At 52.4% G+C, this 15,205-nt stretch overlaps 1 protein-coding gene across 2 annotated transcripts; it reads left to right on the top strand.

The window, feature by feature from the left end:
- The first annotated feature begins 890 nt into the window (after nt 1-890).
- TMEM161A (transmembrane protein 161A) lies at nt 891-15,097 on the top strand. Of its 2 annotated transcripts, none has more exons than XM_027548369.1 (12): nt 891-995; nt 4,652-4,755; nt 5,341-5,421; nt 5,816-5,913; nt 6,092-6,248; nt 7,668-7,819; nt 11,835-11,895; nt 11,995-12,138; nt 12,242-12,355; nt 12,509-12,683; nt 12,803-12,899; nt 13,243-15,097. In XM_027548369.1, exons 1-12 carry the CDS (start codon nt 993-995, stop codon nt 13,491-13,493), a joined length of 1,437 nt encoding a protein of 478 aa, XP_027404170.1. In that variant the 5' UTR covers nt 891-992; the 3' UTR covers nt 13,494-15,097. The 2 variants fall into 2 exon arrangements, with proteins under 2 accessions (XP_027404170.1, XP_027404169.1); XM_027548368.1 differs by having other exon boundaries at nt 7,668-7,864.
- The last annotated feature ends 108 nt before the right edge of the window (nt 15,098-15,205 follow it).

Genomic DNA, 15,205 nt, shown 5'->3' with positions numbered 1-15,205 from the left:
CTCCTGCAAACGGACATCCACATACGCTCATATGAAAAAACAAAAACACTCATGGAGACAAGGCAATCAGCTATACATATTTGTATAGTTATATACAAATATACATATATACATGTATATATACATATACAATCAACTATACACAAGTCCCACAAAGACCCTCAGACAGTCACACCCACAGAATATGTCCACGTTCAGGCAGACATACTTATCCATAGAAATACAGCTGCAAAACTTGGGCTTGAAGCTCTTTCCTCTAAGCCTTGAAACAGAAAACAGTAGATTTCTGAGGCTGACATTTAGTCCTTGATCTAGCCATGCCGGAAGCTGACAATGCTTTTGGAGTTTTCACACGGGCCAGTTTTTTCCCTTTATTACTGGAGCCCACGTAGGTTGCCTCCCCACCCTGCACTCCCCCCCAACCCCCCACTTCCCCCTTCCACCCCCAGCCCCCACTTGCAACCAGAGATGAATAAGGCTTTTGCCAGATGAAATAAAGGGTTGGGGGGAAGATACAAGAAAGCAGGGCTGGTGGCTAGCTGTACTATTGTGAGTACACAGTGTTGGCAGCAGATTGAAGTCAGGCAGAGGGCTCTAAATTCAGTCTGAACAGTCAGTGGGGGTCACCCAATGTTCTTGATCATTGGAGTTCTACGCTCCGAACTCTCTAGCGGGAGACGGTGACTTGATGAATAAGTATATTCGCTTTAAACCTGCGAAATAGGTGCAGGTGAGGAGACTGGGTCTCAGAAACAGTGGTCTCTCTCGGGTCCCAGAGCCCCGATCGGAGCGCGTCAAACATCTTTAAACTACAACTTCCGCCAAGCAATGCGAGTGACTCCTGGTCCTCGCGATTTGCCCCGACTCCAAGCCTGACTATTGGTTGGATGGGCTGCTTGTCAGACCAAAATCGGGTTCTGATCGGTCGAGTTCCGCGCTGAGCTCTCTGAGCTCCAGGCCCAGGGGTACCCGCGCGCGCTCCAGTCCGCAACATGGTAAGCCCGAAACTCTTAGCATGCGGCCCTCTGAAAGGCTACGGATTCCACCGTGGGGGAGTCGAGAGAAACACCGAGGAGACAGAGATCCCTCTGTGGGGACTGAGGGCTCTGAGGGACTCGGGATCGCTCTGAGGGGGCTGTGTTTTCCTCTCTGGGGTTAGGTCTCGCTCCACGATCAATGAGGGGGTCCGGGTTGTGCAAGGGAACTGGAAGGCCTTGAGAGTTCTGGGCTTCTGACTAGTCCCTGGGGTGCCTTCTAGGGGCCTGGGATCCTGCTGAGGGGCCATCCCTTGGAGGGTGCTGGAGTTCTGAACACCTTCGGAGCCCTGCAAGGGAGATCTGGGGTCCGACTGGGGCCCACTCTGGGCATGGTGTCCTGCAGGAGCGTGGGGACGCACCGACAGGGTCCATCTGGGATCCCTCGGGGTATGGGGTGTGCTGAAGGACCAGGGAGAATCCTGAGGGGGGAGGGCCATGCTGAAGGGCTCAAGGTGGGCTCTGGGCCGGCGAGGGTCCCAGAATTGGAGAGAGAACAGTTGGAACCCTCAGGTCTCATGTGGTTCTGGGTCCAACCCATTCAGTTTATTCTTCATTATCCTGGCCTCTGTGGGCAAGGCTGGTGTCGGGTGAGGGCGGAGGCCCCACCCCGGACCCCAGTCCCTAGGACTGGGCAGAGGCAGCGACAGACTGGAGGGGCTGGGAAAGGGGCCTGACCTTGCCTGCAGTAGGGGGCGTCCCTGAGGTGGGGTGTTGGAGGTGGGTCTAAAGTAAAAGCCTTGATGAAAGGGGTTAGTGAAAGAGGAGGTCATTCCAGGGTATGGGACGTTGTAGGAGGTGAGGGGAAGGGCTGTCTGAAATGGGATGCAGGAAAGTCCCATTGATGTTGTTGTTGAGTTGCTAAGTCGTGTCCGACTCCTTTGCGACCCCATGGACTGTACAGCCTGCAAGGTTCCTCTGTCCATAGGATTTCCCAGGCAAGAATACTGGAGTGGGTTGCTATTTCCTTCACCAGGGGATCTTCCCTGCCCAGGAATCGAACCTGTGTTTCCTTCATTGACAGGTGGACTCTCTACCTCTGAGCCAGCAGGGAAGCCCTCCGCACTGATTTGATATTACTTAGCAGGATTCTGGGATCACTGATCAGGGAAGGGGTTTGAGCAGAAGAGGGACATGGGGTCATGGGAGGCTCCAGAGATCTTTGGAGATCTGCAGAGCGTGGACCCTAAGACCAGAGCTGTGGGGGGAGGGACATGAGAAACATCACTGGATGGACTTTGGGAGCCTTAGGTTGGGGGATGCATGCCTTCCTTCTCTTCTCTTCCTCTCTTTCTCTCTTCTTCTCTTCCTCTCCCAGGTGCTGGGATCACAGTTTGAACCATGGGTCTCCTCCCTGAGAGGTGTCAGGGTAATGGGGTTAGCGAAGGAGAGCCTTGGGGTCTGGGAGTGTCTCTGAGACCCGAATGGTTGGGCGCAGAGGGTGTTGAGGGAGAGAGCTGGGCAGTGAGGCAGGTTGGTCCCGAGCAGGGTCCGCCGGGCCTTGCGGGCTGAGAAGTGGAGCTGGACGTTCATTTGTGAGACTGGGAAGGTCCTGGGCTGCCTGGAGGAGCCGTGTCCGGGGGAGGGATGGGTGGGTGCTGGGGTCTCCAGGGAAGGGCCTGGGGGAGGCATGGTCTGCGAGCTCAGCAGAGAGATCTTGGCTGGAGATGCCAGTGGGCTGGAGTCGTGCTGGGCTGTGACGGTGGTTAAAACCCTGCCAGGGGATGGGTCACAAGGGAGAGGTGTCTGGAGAGCTAGGGAGACTGGAGAGCAGCTGCTAGGAGGTGCTGGATTTCCTAGGGAGGAGTGGAGGACGGGGTCCACGAGGAAGGTCGGGAAGGGCGGGCGGTTCAGAGAGCCCGCTCACGGGCTCCAAGCCGGCCCACTGGGCTCTTGGTCATTAATGCCTGCTAACCAGTCTGCACTTGGGTGGGGGTAAGGGTGAGCAGTGAGACCAGAAAGATGATGCCCCACCTCCTTACTGAAAAAATACTCCTGGTCTCAGTTTACAAGTCACAACATAGAGAAAATATCCTAATAGTCCTTTAATTTTAAAGATGAATTTCTCAACAGTCATTCTGAATTACAGGGCTAAGCCTGATAGCCATCACATTCTAGAGCTTTTCCTATTGAAGTTAGCTTATTTGGGCCTGATTAAAGGATAATTTTAATAATTAGTTTTAACATTAACATAATCTTTATTTCATTTAGTTGTTAATACCATAATAGTAGCTGACAGCCTTCCTGAGCACTTTATTTTACATAATTAGCAAGCCGGCTTCCCAGATGGCGCTACTGTTAAAGAACCCACCTGGCAATGCTGCTGCTAAGTCGCTTCAGTCGTGTCCGACTCTGTGCGACCCCAGAGATGGCAGCCCACCAGGCAACCCCGTCCCTGGGATTCTCCAGGCAAGAACACTGGAGTGGGTTGCCATTTCCTTCTCCAATGCATGAAAGTGAAAAGTGAAAGTGAAGTCGCTCAGTCGTGTCCGACTCCTAGCGACCCCATGGACTGCAGCCTACCAGGCTCCTCGGTCCATGGGATTTGCCGGGCAAGAGTACTGGAGTGGGGTGCCATTGCCTTCTCCGTCCACCTGGCAATGCTGGAGACAAAAAAGATGGGAGTTCCATCCCTGGGTCGGGAAGATCCCCTGGCCGAGGAAATGGTAATCCACTCCAGTATTCTTGGCTGGGAAATCCCAGGGACAGAGGAGCCTGGTGGGCTACAGTCCATGGGGTCACAAAAATTCAAACATGACTGAGTGACTTAGCACTGTTAGCAAATGGTTATTTACTACATTCACGCAGGAAAACCCATCTTCAGATTGATTACCAGAAATTTTTTTTCTAAAATATTTTAAAATAAGTATATGGAAATTTGTTATGCTTGTTTATGTTCCATAAACATATATGGAAATATGTTTAAAATGTTGTTAGTAGCACTCGGTGAGAAAATTCCTAATTAAAAAAATTCATCCCACTCAAATGTGTGTTAATCCTGAAACAGGTAGTGGCCAGAAATAGACCAGACCTCTTTTCTCTTTGGTTGATTACAGAGGAAGGGGAGAGGGAGAAAGGATGATTTCAATTTTCAGGGATAATTTCAGATGGAGAAAGACGTGGGGGATAGAGTCAGCTGGGTGAACAGTGAAGCTGGAAGTTCAGCTGAGACACAGTTGGTGCGTGGCGGGGGGTGGGGGCGGGGCGGTACCCCGGGAGAGGAGTCGCTTTCACTGGGTGTGCCCGGCTCGCTGTAGGTCCCGGAGGTGGTCGTGAGAGTATGTGAAACAAAAAGGAAGCACCCCATTTCCAGATGAGGAAACTGAGGCTCAGGGAGATTGTTACCTTAAATCCTTAGCACAGGAGGATATTGAGCCCCAGTCTCTGCTCCAGCACGTGCTCTCCGCCACCGCACACCCCTGCCAGGACCCGCGCCTTGCTGGGGCTCCCAGGGTTGGGAGCCCACCCTCGGACCCTTCCCCAAGTAGCAGCTGGAGCCAGGGAGGGCCTCCCTCCCCCACCTGGCTTCAGTTTCAGCGTCTCTCTATAAATAGCCGGGTTTTCGAAGGTGAGCTTGTGACCCTCTGGCAGGCACTGCCTTTCACGTCTCCCCGCAGGCGGTCCTTGGAGTGCAGCTGGTGGTGACCCTGCTCACTGCCACCCTCATGCATAGGCTGGCGCCGCACTGCTCCTTCGCGCGCTGGCTGCTCTGCAATGGCAGGTGAGCCACGCCCCTCCCCCGGGCGGTGGGCGTGACCCCAAAGGCTCCGCCCCCTTGTTTCCCCAGCCCCGCCTCACGCCCTGTGAGGCGAGGGTTTTTTTAAGAACTTTACTGAGATAATTGACCCAATAATTGCAAGCACACAGTTGGATCAGTTTTGACAGATTGTACACATCGCTGAGACCATCTCCACACTCAAAGGAGTAGCTGCTCCTCGACTCCTGCTCCCCTTTCTCCCTCCTCTACCTATAGATCTTATTTCCTAAAGTTCTTTGTCAGGGTTTGGGTCTTGGACCCTTTTTGAAAACCCAGGGGCAATTGTGAACTCTCTTTCCAGGACAATTCACATGCCAGTTCCACCAGGAGAGTTAGCCAGAAGATTCTAGGGTGTCTAGGACCCCTGCTGCACTCTCCTGTCGACCCCCAGTCCACCTCCCCCGCCTTCCTTTGACCTTCGATGACACCTGCCCATCCTGTCCCAGGCTTATCAGGGCCAGTCTTCCCTCTGCAGTCTCAGCTTTTGAGGTTCACCACACTGATCCCCTCCATGCCCAGGCTTTCCTGACGGCCTCTGTTTGCCTTCAGTCTCTTCCGATACAAGCACCCTACGGAGGAAGAGCTGCGGGCCCTGGCAGGGAAGCAGAAGCCCAGAGGCAGGAAGGAGCGGTGAGTGAACCCCCAGCCTGAGGTCAGTGGCTCCCTTCCAGAGCAGACCCTGAGGGCACAGCGCCTGCCCTGCACACCTCCAGGCACTGCTCTGGGCACAGGCAAGTTGGAGACACCCCAGGAGAACTGGGAACACCCCAGGTTGCGGAGGTGGTCGCTGCCTTTCACTCTTTGCCTTCCGTTGGCTTCCAGTGCTCATTGGAAGTTTGCTCGGGGACAGCCCTGTGGTGGGTGGTGGCTACCCCCGGCATTCAGAGGACACCCAGGCTGGGGTGAAGGTACCCTCTAGACACTAGAGCCTCCCAAACTGGGGTGGAGGATGCCCCCATGCCTCCCTGGGCAGGGGAAGACAGAGGCTGCCGACGCGATTCCCGCTCATCTCCCCTGCTCCCAGGTGGGCCAATGGCTGTAGTGAGGAGAAGCCGTTATCTGTGCCCCGAGACGCTCCGTTCCAGCTGCAGACCTGTCCGCTCACAGCTGTCGATGCACTTGGTAACAGCTGGGTGCCCACCCCCCACACACACCCTGGTGGAGTTGGTGGGGGCCTCCGGGGCGGGCTACGCCGGGGGCTGAGTGGGCTAGGTCCCCACCCCCCTCACACACCCTGGTGGAGTTGGTGGGGGCCTCCGGGGCGGGCTACGCCGGGGGCTGAGTGGCGTGCTCTCTGCAGTCCTGCGCTTCTTCCTGGAGTACCAGTGGTTTGTGGACTTCGCCGTGTACTCAGGCGGTGTGTACCTCTTCACGGAGGCCTACTACTACATGCTGGGCCCAGCCAAGGAGACCAACATCGCCGTATTCTGGTGTCTGCTCACCATCGCTTTCTCTGTGTATCCTTTCTCCTGCTGGGGGAGGTGGAGGCCCCCGGAAGCTGGATCTGAGGCTCCTTCTCCCCACTAAACTGGCACATCAGTTACCGACTGCTGTGCGGTAAACCTGCCCAAAACTCGGTGGGGGTAAAGCAATCGCCATTTTATTTGTTTTCCTGGCCGGGTTTCAGCTGGGTTGCTTCATCTCTGCTCCAGGTTAGAGCAGGCTTCCTCACCCAGAGCAGCTCTGCAGGCCCCCTAATGCTTGGCCTGAAGTCGGTCCACCCCATCCCTGTCCATTCTCTGGGTCAAAGCAGCTCACAGGCCAGGGTAGATGCAGGGGCTGGCAAAGAGACACCTCTCTCTAATTGTCTTTACTAAGCTGCATAGAGAACAGAGGCGAAACTGTGACTTTGAGGACCCAAGTTGGAGGCGGTGTCCTTGTGGAATGGGGTTGCGAAGAAAGGCAGCCCATCTTGAAACCCACACTACTGATTCTGGAAAGTCTCTCTCAGGAGAGGTTAGAGATAGAAGCTGTATCTCTGGCAGCCTCTCAGAGGAGCAGGAAACAGGACCTGTGAACACAGCCAGGAGGCCGTGTGGGTAAGGGAGACTTGACCTGAAGAGAGAGTTGGTGGCCAGTGCTTTTTCCTTGGTTGGTAGTATTTACTTTTGGCTTCGCTGGGTCTTTGTTGTCGCAGGCGGGCTTTTCTCTCTAGATGAGTGAGCAGGAGGTTCTCTTGCTGTGGATCACAGGCTCTCGGGTGTGAGGGCTTCAGTGCTTGCAGCCCGTGGGCTCAGTAGTTGCGGTACACAGGCTAAATTGTCTTAAGCCTTGTGGGATCTTCCCAGACCAAGGATCGAACCCCTGTCCTCAGCATTGGTAGGCAGAGTCGTAACCACTGTACTACCGGGGAAGCACGGGGGCTACTCTTGGTTGTGGTGCTTGGGCTTCTCACTGCAGGGGCTTCTCCTGTGGGGAGCACGGGCTCCAGGCACATGGGTACCACTCGTTGTAGCTCTCAGGCTCTAGAGTGTGGGCTCAGTAGTTGTGGAGCACAGGCTGAGTTGCTCCATTGCATGTGGGATCTTCCCAGACAGGATATCGTGCCTCCTGCATTAGCAGGTGGCTTCTTAACCACTGGACCACCAGGGAAGCCCGTGCTGGCCATTTCTACCTGAGCACAGGCAGTGTGATGAGGCCAAGCTGGAGGCCTGGCTCGGGCTCACTCGCTGTCCGGTAACCCAGGCCTGAAGAGTAGTGAGCCTTGTGTCCTGGGCTTTCCCAGCGTCTGTCTTCTTTATCACGGCCCTGCTCTCCAGGACTCTGAACCTGAACTTCCACGTTTGTGGTCTGGAGTTGGGGGTCACTGGCTGCGGTTGGAGGATGGGGTGGGGGGGTCACTACAGACACCCGAGGCCTCCTTAGCCCTGCTGCAGCAAGGTGTTCCTGACGGTGACCCGGCTGTACTTCAGCGCGGAGGAGGGAGGCGAGCGCTCCGTCTGCCTCACCTTCGCCTTCCTCTTCCTGCTGCTGGCCATGCTGGTGCAGGTGGTGCGGGAGGAGACGCTGGAGCTGGGCCTGGAGCCAGGTGCGTGCGTCCGGGGCCTGGGGCACCACCGCCTCACTCCCTCGTGTAAGCTGGTGAGGGTGGCTGTGAGTGCCTTTTCACCTCCATGCAGAAGGTGAAGGAGGGAGCCCTGGGGCCGGGGCAGTCTCCGCGGGTGCTCGGCACCTGCGTGCCCCCTTGGGCTTTGGGGAGAGGGGACACCCCTCTCACCGATGGGGGCCTGTGCCGGGACTTTCCCCGGGCCCTTCTGCTCCCCAGGCTGTCCTCTGCCCAGCAGCCATGGTGATTTACTATTTACCCACTCTAGTTCAATTTGGGAGAGGAAATAGATATGTAGAGTAATATTCATAAAGTACAAGAGGATATAGAATAAAATCATCCTTCCACACTGGTTCTCCTCCCCAGAGGAAACCTAGGGTGCCACATAAGACAGCGTACATGGCTCTACACCTTGTCTTTTTCTCTTAAAAACAATATTATTATCATATTAAGTGCAGTAAGTCAGACAAAGAAAGACTAATAGTGTATGATACTACTTATATGTGGAATCTTAAAAGATGATATAAATGAACTTATTTACTTGTTTTTTTTTAAACAAAACCTTACAGGCACAGAAAACAAACTTAGAGTTACCAAAGGGGATGGGGAGGGGCAGATAGGTTAGGAATTTGGGATTAACACAGACACACTGTTATATATAAAATAGATAAGCAACAAGGACTTACTGTATAGCACAAGGAGCTATATGCAGTATCTTGTAATAGCCTATTGTGGAAATGAATCTGAAAAAGAATAGATTTTTGTATACATATCTGAACCACTTTGCTGTATACCTGAAATTAACACAACAGTGTTAATTAGCTGTACTTAAAAAAAAATAATAAGTATTGGAGGTTGTCCCTAGATGGCACATACAGTAATAGAATGTAACAGTAATTCGATACCGCATTTTGTAACTTTATGAATTTTCTGTAATTATTTACCTAGGTCTCAATTTATGGACATTTAAGTCTTTCTCCTGTTAAATGCTGTTGCACAAAGCCATGCTATTATACAACAGTGTTGCACAGGAGCAACCTTCTGCTTGTGACCCTGTGCAAGAAAGTGCACGTGTAATTTTAATAATGTTGTTGGAAAATTGCCCATCAGAAAGAGGTGTGTGAACATACGTATCCCCACATCCTCGCCAATGTGTTTCCTCAGACTCTTTTGTCTCGGGGGATCTGATGGGTGAAAATGTAAGTGAGGATCGGCATCTTTCCATGTGTTGAAGAGCCATTTCTATTTCCCTTCTGGGAAGGATTTGTTCTTTTGCCCAGTTTTCTACTGGGTTGTTGACCATTATTTTATTGATTTGTAGGAGCTCTTCATATATTAAGGAAATCAGCCTTTATGTGTGATAGGAGTTGTACATTTTTTTTTCAGTTTCTCATTTTTGTTTTGATTTTTTTTTTCTGCTTCTTGAATGATCTTTTAAAAACATAATTTGGATCACTGTTCTGCCCAACACCAGACTCTAATGGTCTTTGGATAAACATAAAAATCCTCACCATGGCCCACATGACCCTGCTGACTCCTTGAGCTTTGTTATCACCAATACTTCCTTTCAATTTTTAAATTATGTAAATATATATATATGAGAACAGATATATAAATTACAAAGCCAAATAATGTAAATACTCATGAATCTACCTCTCCCATTCAGTAGGCTGCCTTTTTGTTTTGTCAATAGTTTCTTTCACGGTGCAAAATCTTTTTAGTTTAATATAGTCCCATTTGCTTATTTTTGCTTTTGCTTGCCTTGCCTGAAGACACATGTTCAAAAAATATTGCTAAGACCAATGTCAAAGCGTGTAGCACCTATGTTTTCTTCTAGGATTCTTTTGGTCTCACGGCTTACATTCAAGTCTTTAATCCATTTTGAGTTTATTTTTATATATGATGTGAGGAAGTAACCCAGTTTGGTTTTTTGGCATGTAGCTGTCCGGTTTTCCCAGCATCATTTATTGAAGAGGCTGTCTCTTCCCATTGTGTATTCTTGCCTCCTTTGTTGATTAATTGGCCTTGTAGAGTGCTCTGGGTATTCTTGATTAACATATATTCTCTTCCTCTCTGTGTCCAATAAATTCAAATTCCCATCTTTCCATCTTCTGATTATATCAGAAACAAAAAGGGTTAATCTCCCTCTGGGATGGTGCTGTGCCATGCTAAGTCGCTCCAGTCATGTCCGACTCTCTGTGACCCTATGGACTATAATCCTCCAGGCTCCTCTGTCCGTGGGATTCTCCGGGCAAGAATACCGGAGTGGGTTGCCATGCCCTCCTCCAGGGGCTCTTCCCAACCCAGGGATGGAATCCTCCTCTCTTGTGTCTTCTGCAGTGGCAGGTGGGTTCTTTACCACTACTGCCACCTGGGAAGCCCCAGACTTCTGGGATGGTGGAAGTCTTAATTTCTCTTTGAAGTTCTGTCAGTGTTTTCTTTATATATTTTGAAGCTAATTGACAAGGTGTTTACAGGTTGAAAAATGCTACATCTTCCTGGCAAATCAGCCATTTTTTTTCATGATGTATTGACCCCTTCTGACTTACTTCCATCTTAGCCTAGTTTGTCTGGGTCAATATAGTCTTTTCAGCTGCTTTCTTCCTTCCTTCCTTTCTAAATTGAGATATAATTGACATATAACATTATATTAGTTTCAGATGTAGAACATGGTTCAATACTTGTGTGTATTGCAAAATGATCACCACAATAAGTCTAATTAACAACCATCACCCCACATAGTTACACATTTTTTTTCTTGTGATGAGAATTTTAAGATCTACTCACTTAGCAACTTTCAAATTTACAGTACTACCTTTCTTTTGACTAGTACTTTACTTTTAACCTTCCAGTGACCTCATGTTGAGATATGTCTACTGTAAAACACAATCAAGTCTGACAGGCTGTATCATTTAGCTTCAAGTTTAATCCACTTACATTTATTGTGATTTCTGACCTTTTTGGCCTTGTTTCTACCGTCTTACATTTTCACTTTCTATTTGTTCTTTTCTGCTGTTGCTGTTGAGAGTGACTGCCAGATTAATTGTCCTTCCTTTTAGGTAGGACTTCTGACTGCTCTGAGTTCTGTGTGTTTGGTATTCCGCAGTTTCACCACAGTGTGTCTAGGTATGGATGTCTTTGTATTTATCTGGTTTTATATACTTTGTATGTATCATGCATCCTGCAGACTTTTCAGTCATTCACTTCCAATATCTCTTCTCCTTCATTCTCTCTCTCCTCTCGCTTTGGGACTCTGACTTAACCTGTATTGAATTTTCTATTGTGTTCTCCTTGTCTCCTAATCTCCCTTCACATTTCACACCTTCTTGTCTTTCTGAGTTGGAATCTGAGTGATTTCTTCAGATCCAATTCATCAGTTAATTCCTTGGGCTGTTTCTAGTATCATTTCAGTAATTATGTTTTCCTTTTGGAAGAGCTTAATTGGTTCCTTTGCAAATCCACTCGGTCCTCTGAGGTAGTCTCATGTCACCTGTTCTGTGACTCCAGCTTTTACTTTCCCTCAGTCACTTCACACAGAATTTATAATACCAATTTCTGAAGTCTTTGGAATTTAAGCTTATCTTTTTTTTTCTTCTGCTGATTCACTTTGATGATTTGTTTCCTTATGTGTCTGGTGATTTTGGTTGTGAGCTCATATTTATTTGCTTCTACTCTATGGGAAATGTGGGGGCCTGAACTGAGAATTCTTCCCGGGACGTTGGTTTTCTCCTGTGGAGCCCTTCATGACCCGCCAGCATCCAGGAAGCTCAGGCTCAGTGCCCTGTGCCCCCGTGTCCCCTAGTGTCTGCCTAGCACATCCTCCTGAGCTGCACATCCTCCTGAGCTGCACAAGCCTGGGGAACAATGCTTGTCGCAGGGCCAGGCTGTCACCAGTGCGTTCTCACCTGGGGAGCGAATGGACATCTGGGAGGTGAGGCAGAGCGGGCCCTGGGCCCCGGGGGCCTACTGGACACCGCCCTCTTTCTGTCTTCCCCAGGCCTGGACAGTATGTCCCAGAACTTGGAGCCGCTTCTGAAGATGCAAGGCTGGGACTGGGCGTGAGTCCTGGGAAGGGAGGGAGAGCCGCGGCAGGCTGCGACCTGCACACAGGGTGCGGGCCTGCCGCAGGAGCCCCCTGACCCCTCTCTTTCCCCCAGTCTTCCCCTGGTCAAGCTGGCCATCCGCGTGGGGCTGGCGGTGGTGGGCTCCATGCTGGGTGCCTTCCTCACCTTCCCAGGCCTGCGACTGGCCCAGACCCACCATGATGCACTGACCATGTCTGAAGACCGGCCCATGCTGCAGTTACGTGGGGGACCGGCTGGGTGAGGGGTTTGGGAGCCTGGAGCGGGGTGCAAGGGGGGCGGTGGGTGTCCTCGCCTACCAGCTCCGTGCCCTTGCCCTCAGGTTCCTCCTGCACACCAGTTTCCTGTCCCCCCTGTTTGTCCTATGGCTCTGGACCAAGCCCATGGCGCGGGACTTCCTGCACCAGGCTCCCTTGGGGCGCATGTCCTTCTCTCTGTGAGTATGGCAGTGGGGCTGGGAGGCCGGGCAGCTGGGGCCCCCTCTGGGTACTCCGTACTCTGAGGCTAAGGGAGGAGCCCTGGGTCCTGCGGGAGGGTCCTGGGACCGAGGACGGCTTCACTAGCCCCGTCGTCGCCCCTCTCGGCACAGGCTGTCTGACTCCGCCTTCGACTCACTGCGCCTCTGGGTGCTGGTGGTACTGTGCCTGCTGCGGCTGGCGGTGACCCGGCCCCACCTGCAGGCCTACCTGTGCCTGGCCAAGGCCCGCGTGGAGCAGCTGCGGCGGGAGGCCGGCCGCATCGAGGCCCGAGAGATCCAGCGGCGGGTACCAACGATGGCGGGGAGGGAATCCGGGGCTCGGGGTGTGGGCCCCTGGCCCCTGGGGCCTGAGGTTACCCGGAGCGCGAAGGTCCCCGGCTGCAGCCACTGCTACCTGCCCCCCAGGTGGTGCGGGTGTACTGCTACGTGACGGTTGTGAGCCTGCAGTACTTGACTCCGCTCATCCTCACGCTCAACTGCACGCTGCTGCTGAAGACCCTGGGTGAGAAGAACCGGCCTGGGCGGGAGCGCGGTGGGGCGGGCCCAGGGGGCGGGGTCTGGAGTTAGATCAGGGCGGGGCTCGGGGCTGGGGTTGCAATGGGGTGTGTGAGCGGCGGGCATGGCCGGGAATGGATCGAGGTGACGGATCGAGGTGACGGCGAGGCCTGGCGATGAGGGAGGGGGCAGAGGCTGGAGAGAGCGAGGCGAAGCCTCGAGTGGGGACCGAAGATGGGGTGCGGGTAGAGCCTGGGACGGGGCGGGTGACTGCCAGCCGGGGTCTGGGGTCCCGGAGGCCAGCACCGCCTGTACCTCCACCCGCCCCTCCCTCTACCCTCTTCTTGCAGGCGGCTACTCCTGGGGCCTGGGCCCGGTCCCCACACTGTCCCCCACCCCGCCTTCAGCCCACGATGGCCCGGTCGGCCCCGAGGAGGATGAGGCCCAGCAGACTGCAGCCCTGATCGCCGGGGCCCTGGGCAGTCTGCTCACGCCCCTCTTCCTCCGCGGAGTCCTCGCCTTTCTCATCTGGTGGATCGCCGCCTGCCAACTGCTCTCTAGCCTCTTCGGCCTGTACTTCCACCAGCATCTGGCGGGCTAGTAGCCCTCTTGCAGACACTCCTGTGGTCCCGGGTTCGGTCGTGGGCCAGCGGGGCCCGGCTCACCCCCTCGGTGTCCGCAGGTGCAAGGCGCTCTCGGGAGTTCCCGCTGCGCGGCTCCCCCTTCACCACAGTGCCTGAGCCGTGGGCCCAGCCTTGGACGCTGAGCTTCTGCCTCGAAACCGCCTCCCCAGACCCAGCCCCAGAGGGTCCCACGGCTGGCCACTGTTCCCAGAAGGCTGTTTGCCCAGTTTGACTGCAGGGGGCGTCTGCGGCGTCGGAGGGGCACTCTTCTGAACAAATAAAGGAGCTAGCCGCTTTTAACAAACAGGATTCAAGTGGTTTGGGAGGCAGCTTTCTGCATGTTGTGGCAGGGTGGGTGGGGGCCCAGCGTCTACGGAGGGCCTACATTGCTGAGTGAGGAGAATGATGAAGGAAGAGCTTAGCAAAGGCCTGGAAGGAAGAAGCGAAGCCCTGGTAGAAAGCTGACACGGGAACAAGTAAATAAACTGGGGAAACTACACGAAAAGAATTGATTTCTTCTTACAAGGAACGATCTCAGATGGACTCCGGGGAGAGACAAAAAAGCAGGTAGTGTTAAATCGTGACATGCTATTTTTTTTAACTTGTCAGATTATGGAAGATCAAAAGGGCTGGTGTTTATGATCTGAATTGTGTCTTCCTCCCAGTTCCTATGTTGAGGGCCTAACCCCCAGGACTTCAGGATGTGATTGTATTTGGAGATAGGGATTAAAAGTGATTACGCTGAAATGAGGTTGGAGACTTCACTAATGGTCCAGTGGTTAAGAATCCACCTGCCAGTGCAGGAGACACAGGTTTGATTCCTGGTCCGAGAGGATCCCACATGTCGTGGAGCAGCTAAACCCGTGTGCTGCAACTACTGAGCCTGGGCACTTAGAGCCCATGCTCTGCCACAAAAACAGCCACCCCAACGAAGAGTAGCCCCTGCTCACCACAATTGAGAAAGCCCGGGTGCAACAGTGAAGATGCAGTGCAGCAAAAAACAAATAACAGATAATTTTTAAAAAATGAGGTTGATAGGGTGGGCCCTGATCCAGTAGGACTAGTATCCTTACAAGAGGAAAAAAAAATTATTTTTACAAGAGGAAATTTGGACCTGAACTTGTGTTACCTGAAAACTAGGTTCAGCTCTTGTCAGGTGTTGAGCCAAATGACACGACCAAGCCGAAAATGAACGAAAGGAAGGGCTGCTGTTGGCTTTCAGCAAGGAAGGGAAACACTTGGGATCTTTCCCAAAGCAGCGTCTCCCTGAACAGCAAAACTGGGGAAGTTTTAAGCTCAGGGTACACGTATATTCATGAAGGGGCTTGAGCAGAGGAGAATTCAGCATAGAACTGGGGCACAGGTCCACAGAGTCCAAGCTTTAGTTGACTGAAGTCAGAAGAATCAGTCATCCCACCCTCAACCTGCTTGGGGGCCTTAGTTCCTGCAGAACTCGAAGATATATTATTATAGGGAAAAGAATCTGAAAAAGAATATACATATTCTGTGCGGCACAGCTGAAACTTACACGATATGATACTATAAATCAACATCAATTAAACATGTGTTTAAAGAGGCGGAACTAGGACTCTGCTTTATTGCTACACTGTTGTTTGACTGCCTTTTCTCTGTTCCCGCCTTCCTTTGTTCCCTTAAGATCATTAATTACTGAGACCTGTTCAAGGGTAAG

Source organism: Bos indicus x Bos taurus, chromosome 7 (genome assembly GCF_003369695.1).
Source record: "Bos indicus x Bos taurus breed Angus x Brahman F1 hybrid chromosome 7, Bos_hybrid_MaternalHap_v2.0, whole genome shotgun sequence".
In the NCBI taxonomy this organism is placed as follows: domain Eukaryota; kingdom Metazoa; phylum Chordata; class Mammalia; order Artiodactyla; family Bovidae; genus Bos; species Bos indicus x Bos taurus.
Note: the sequence above shows the minus strand (reverse complement) of the source record. Positions and strands in the feature narration are given on the sequence as shown.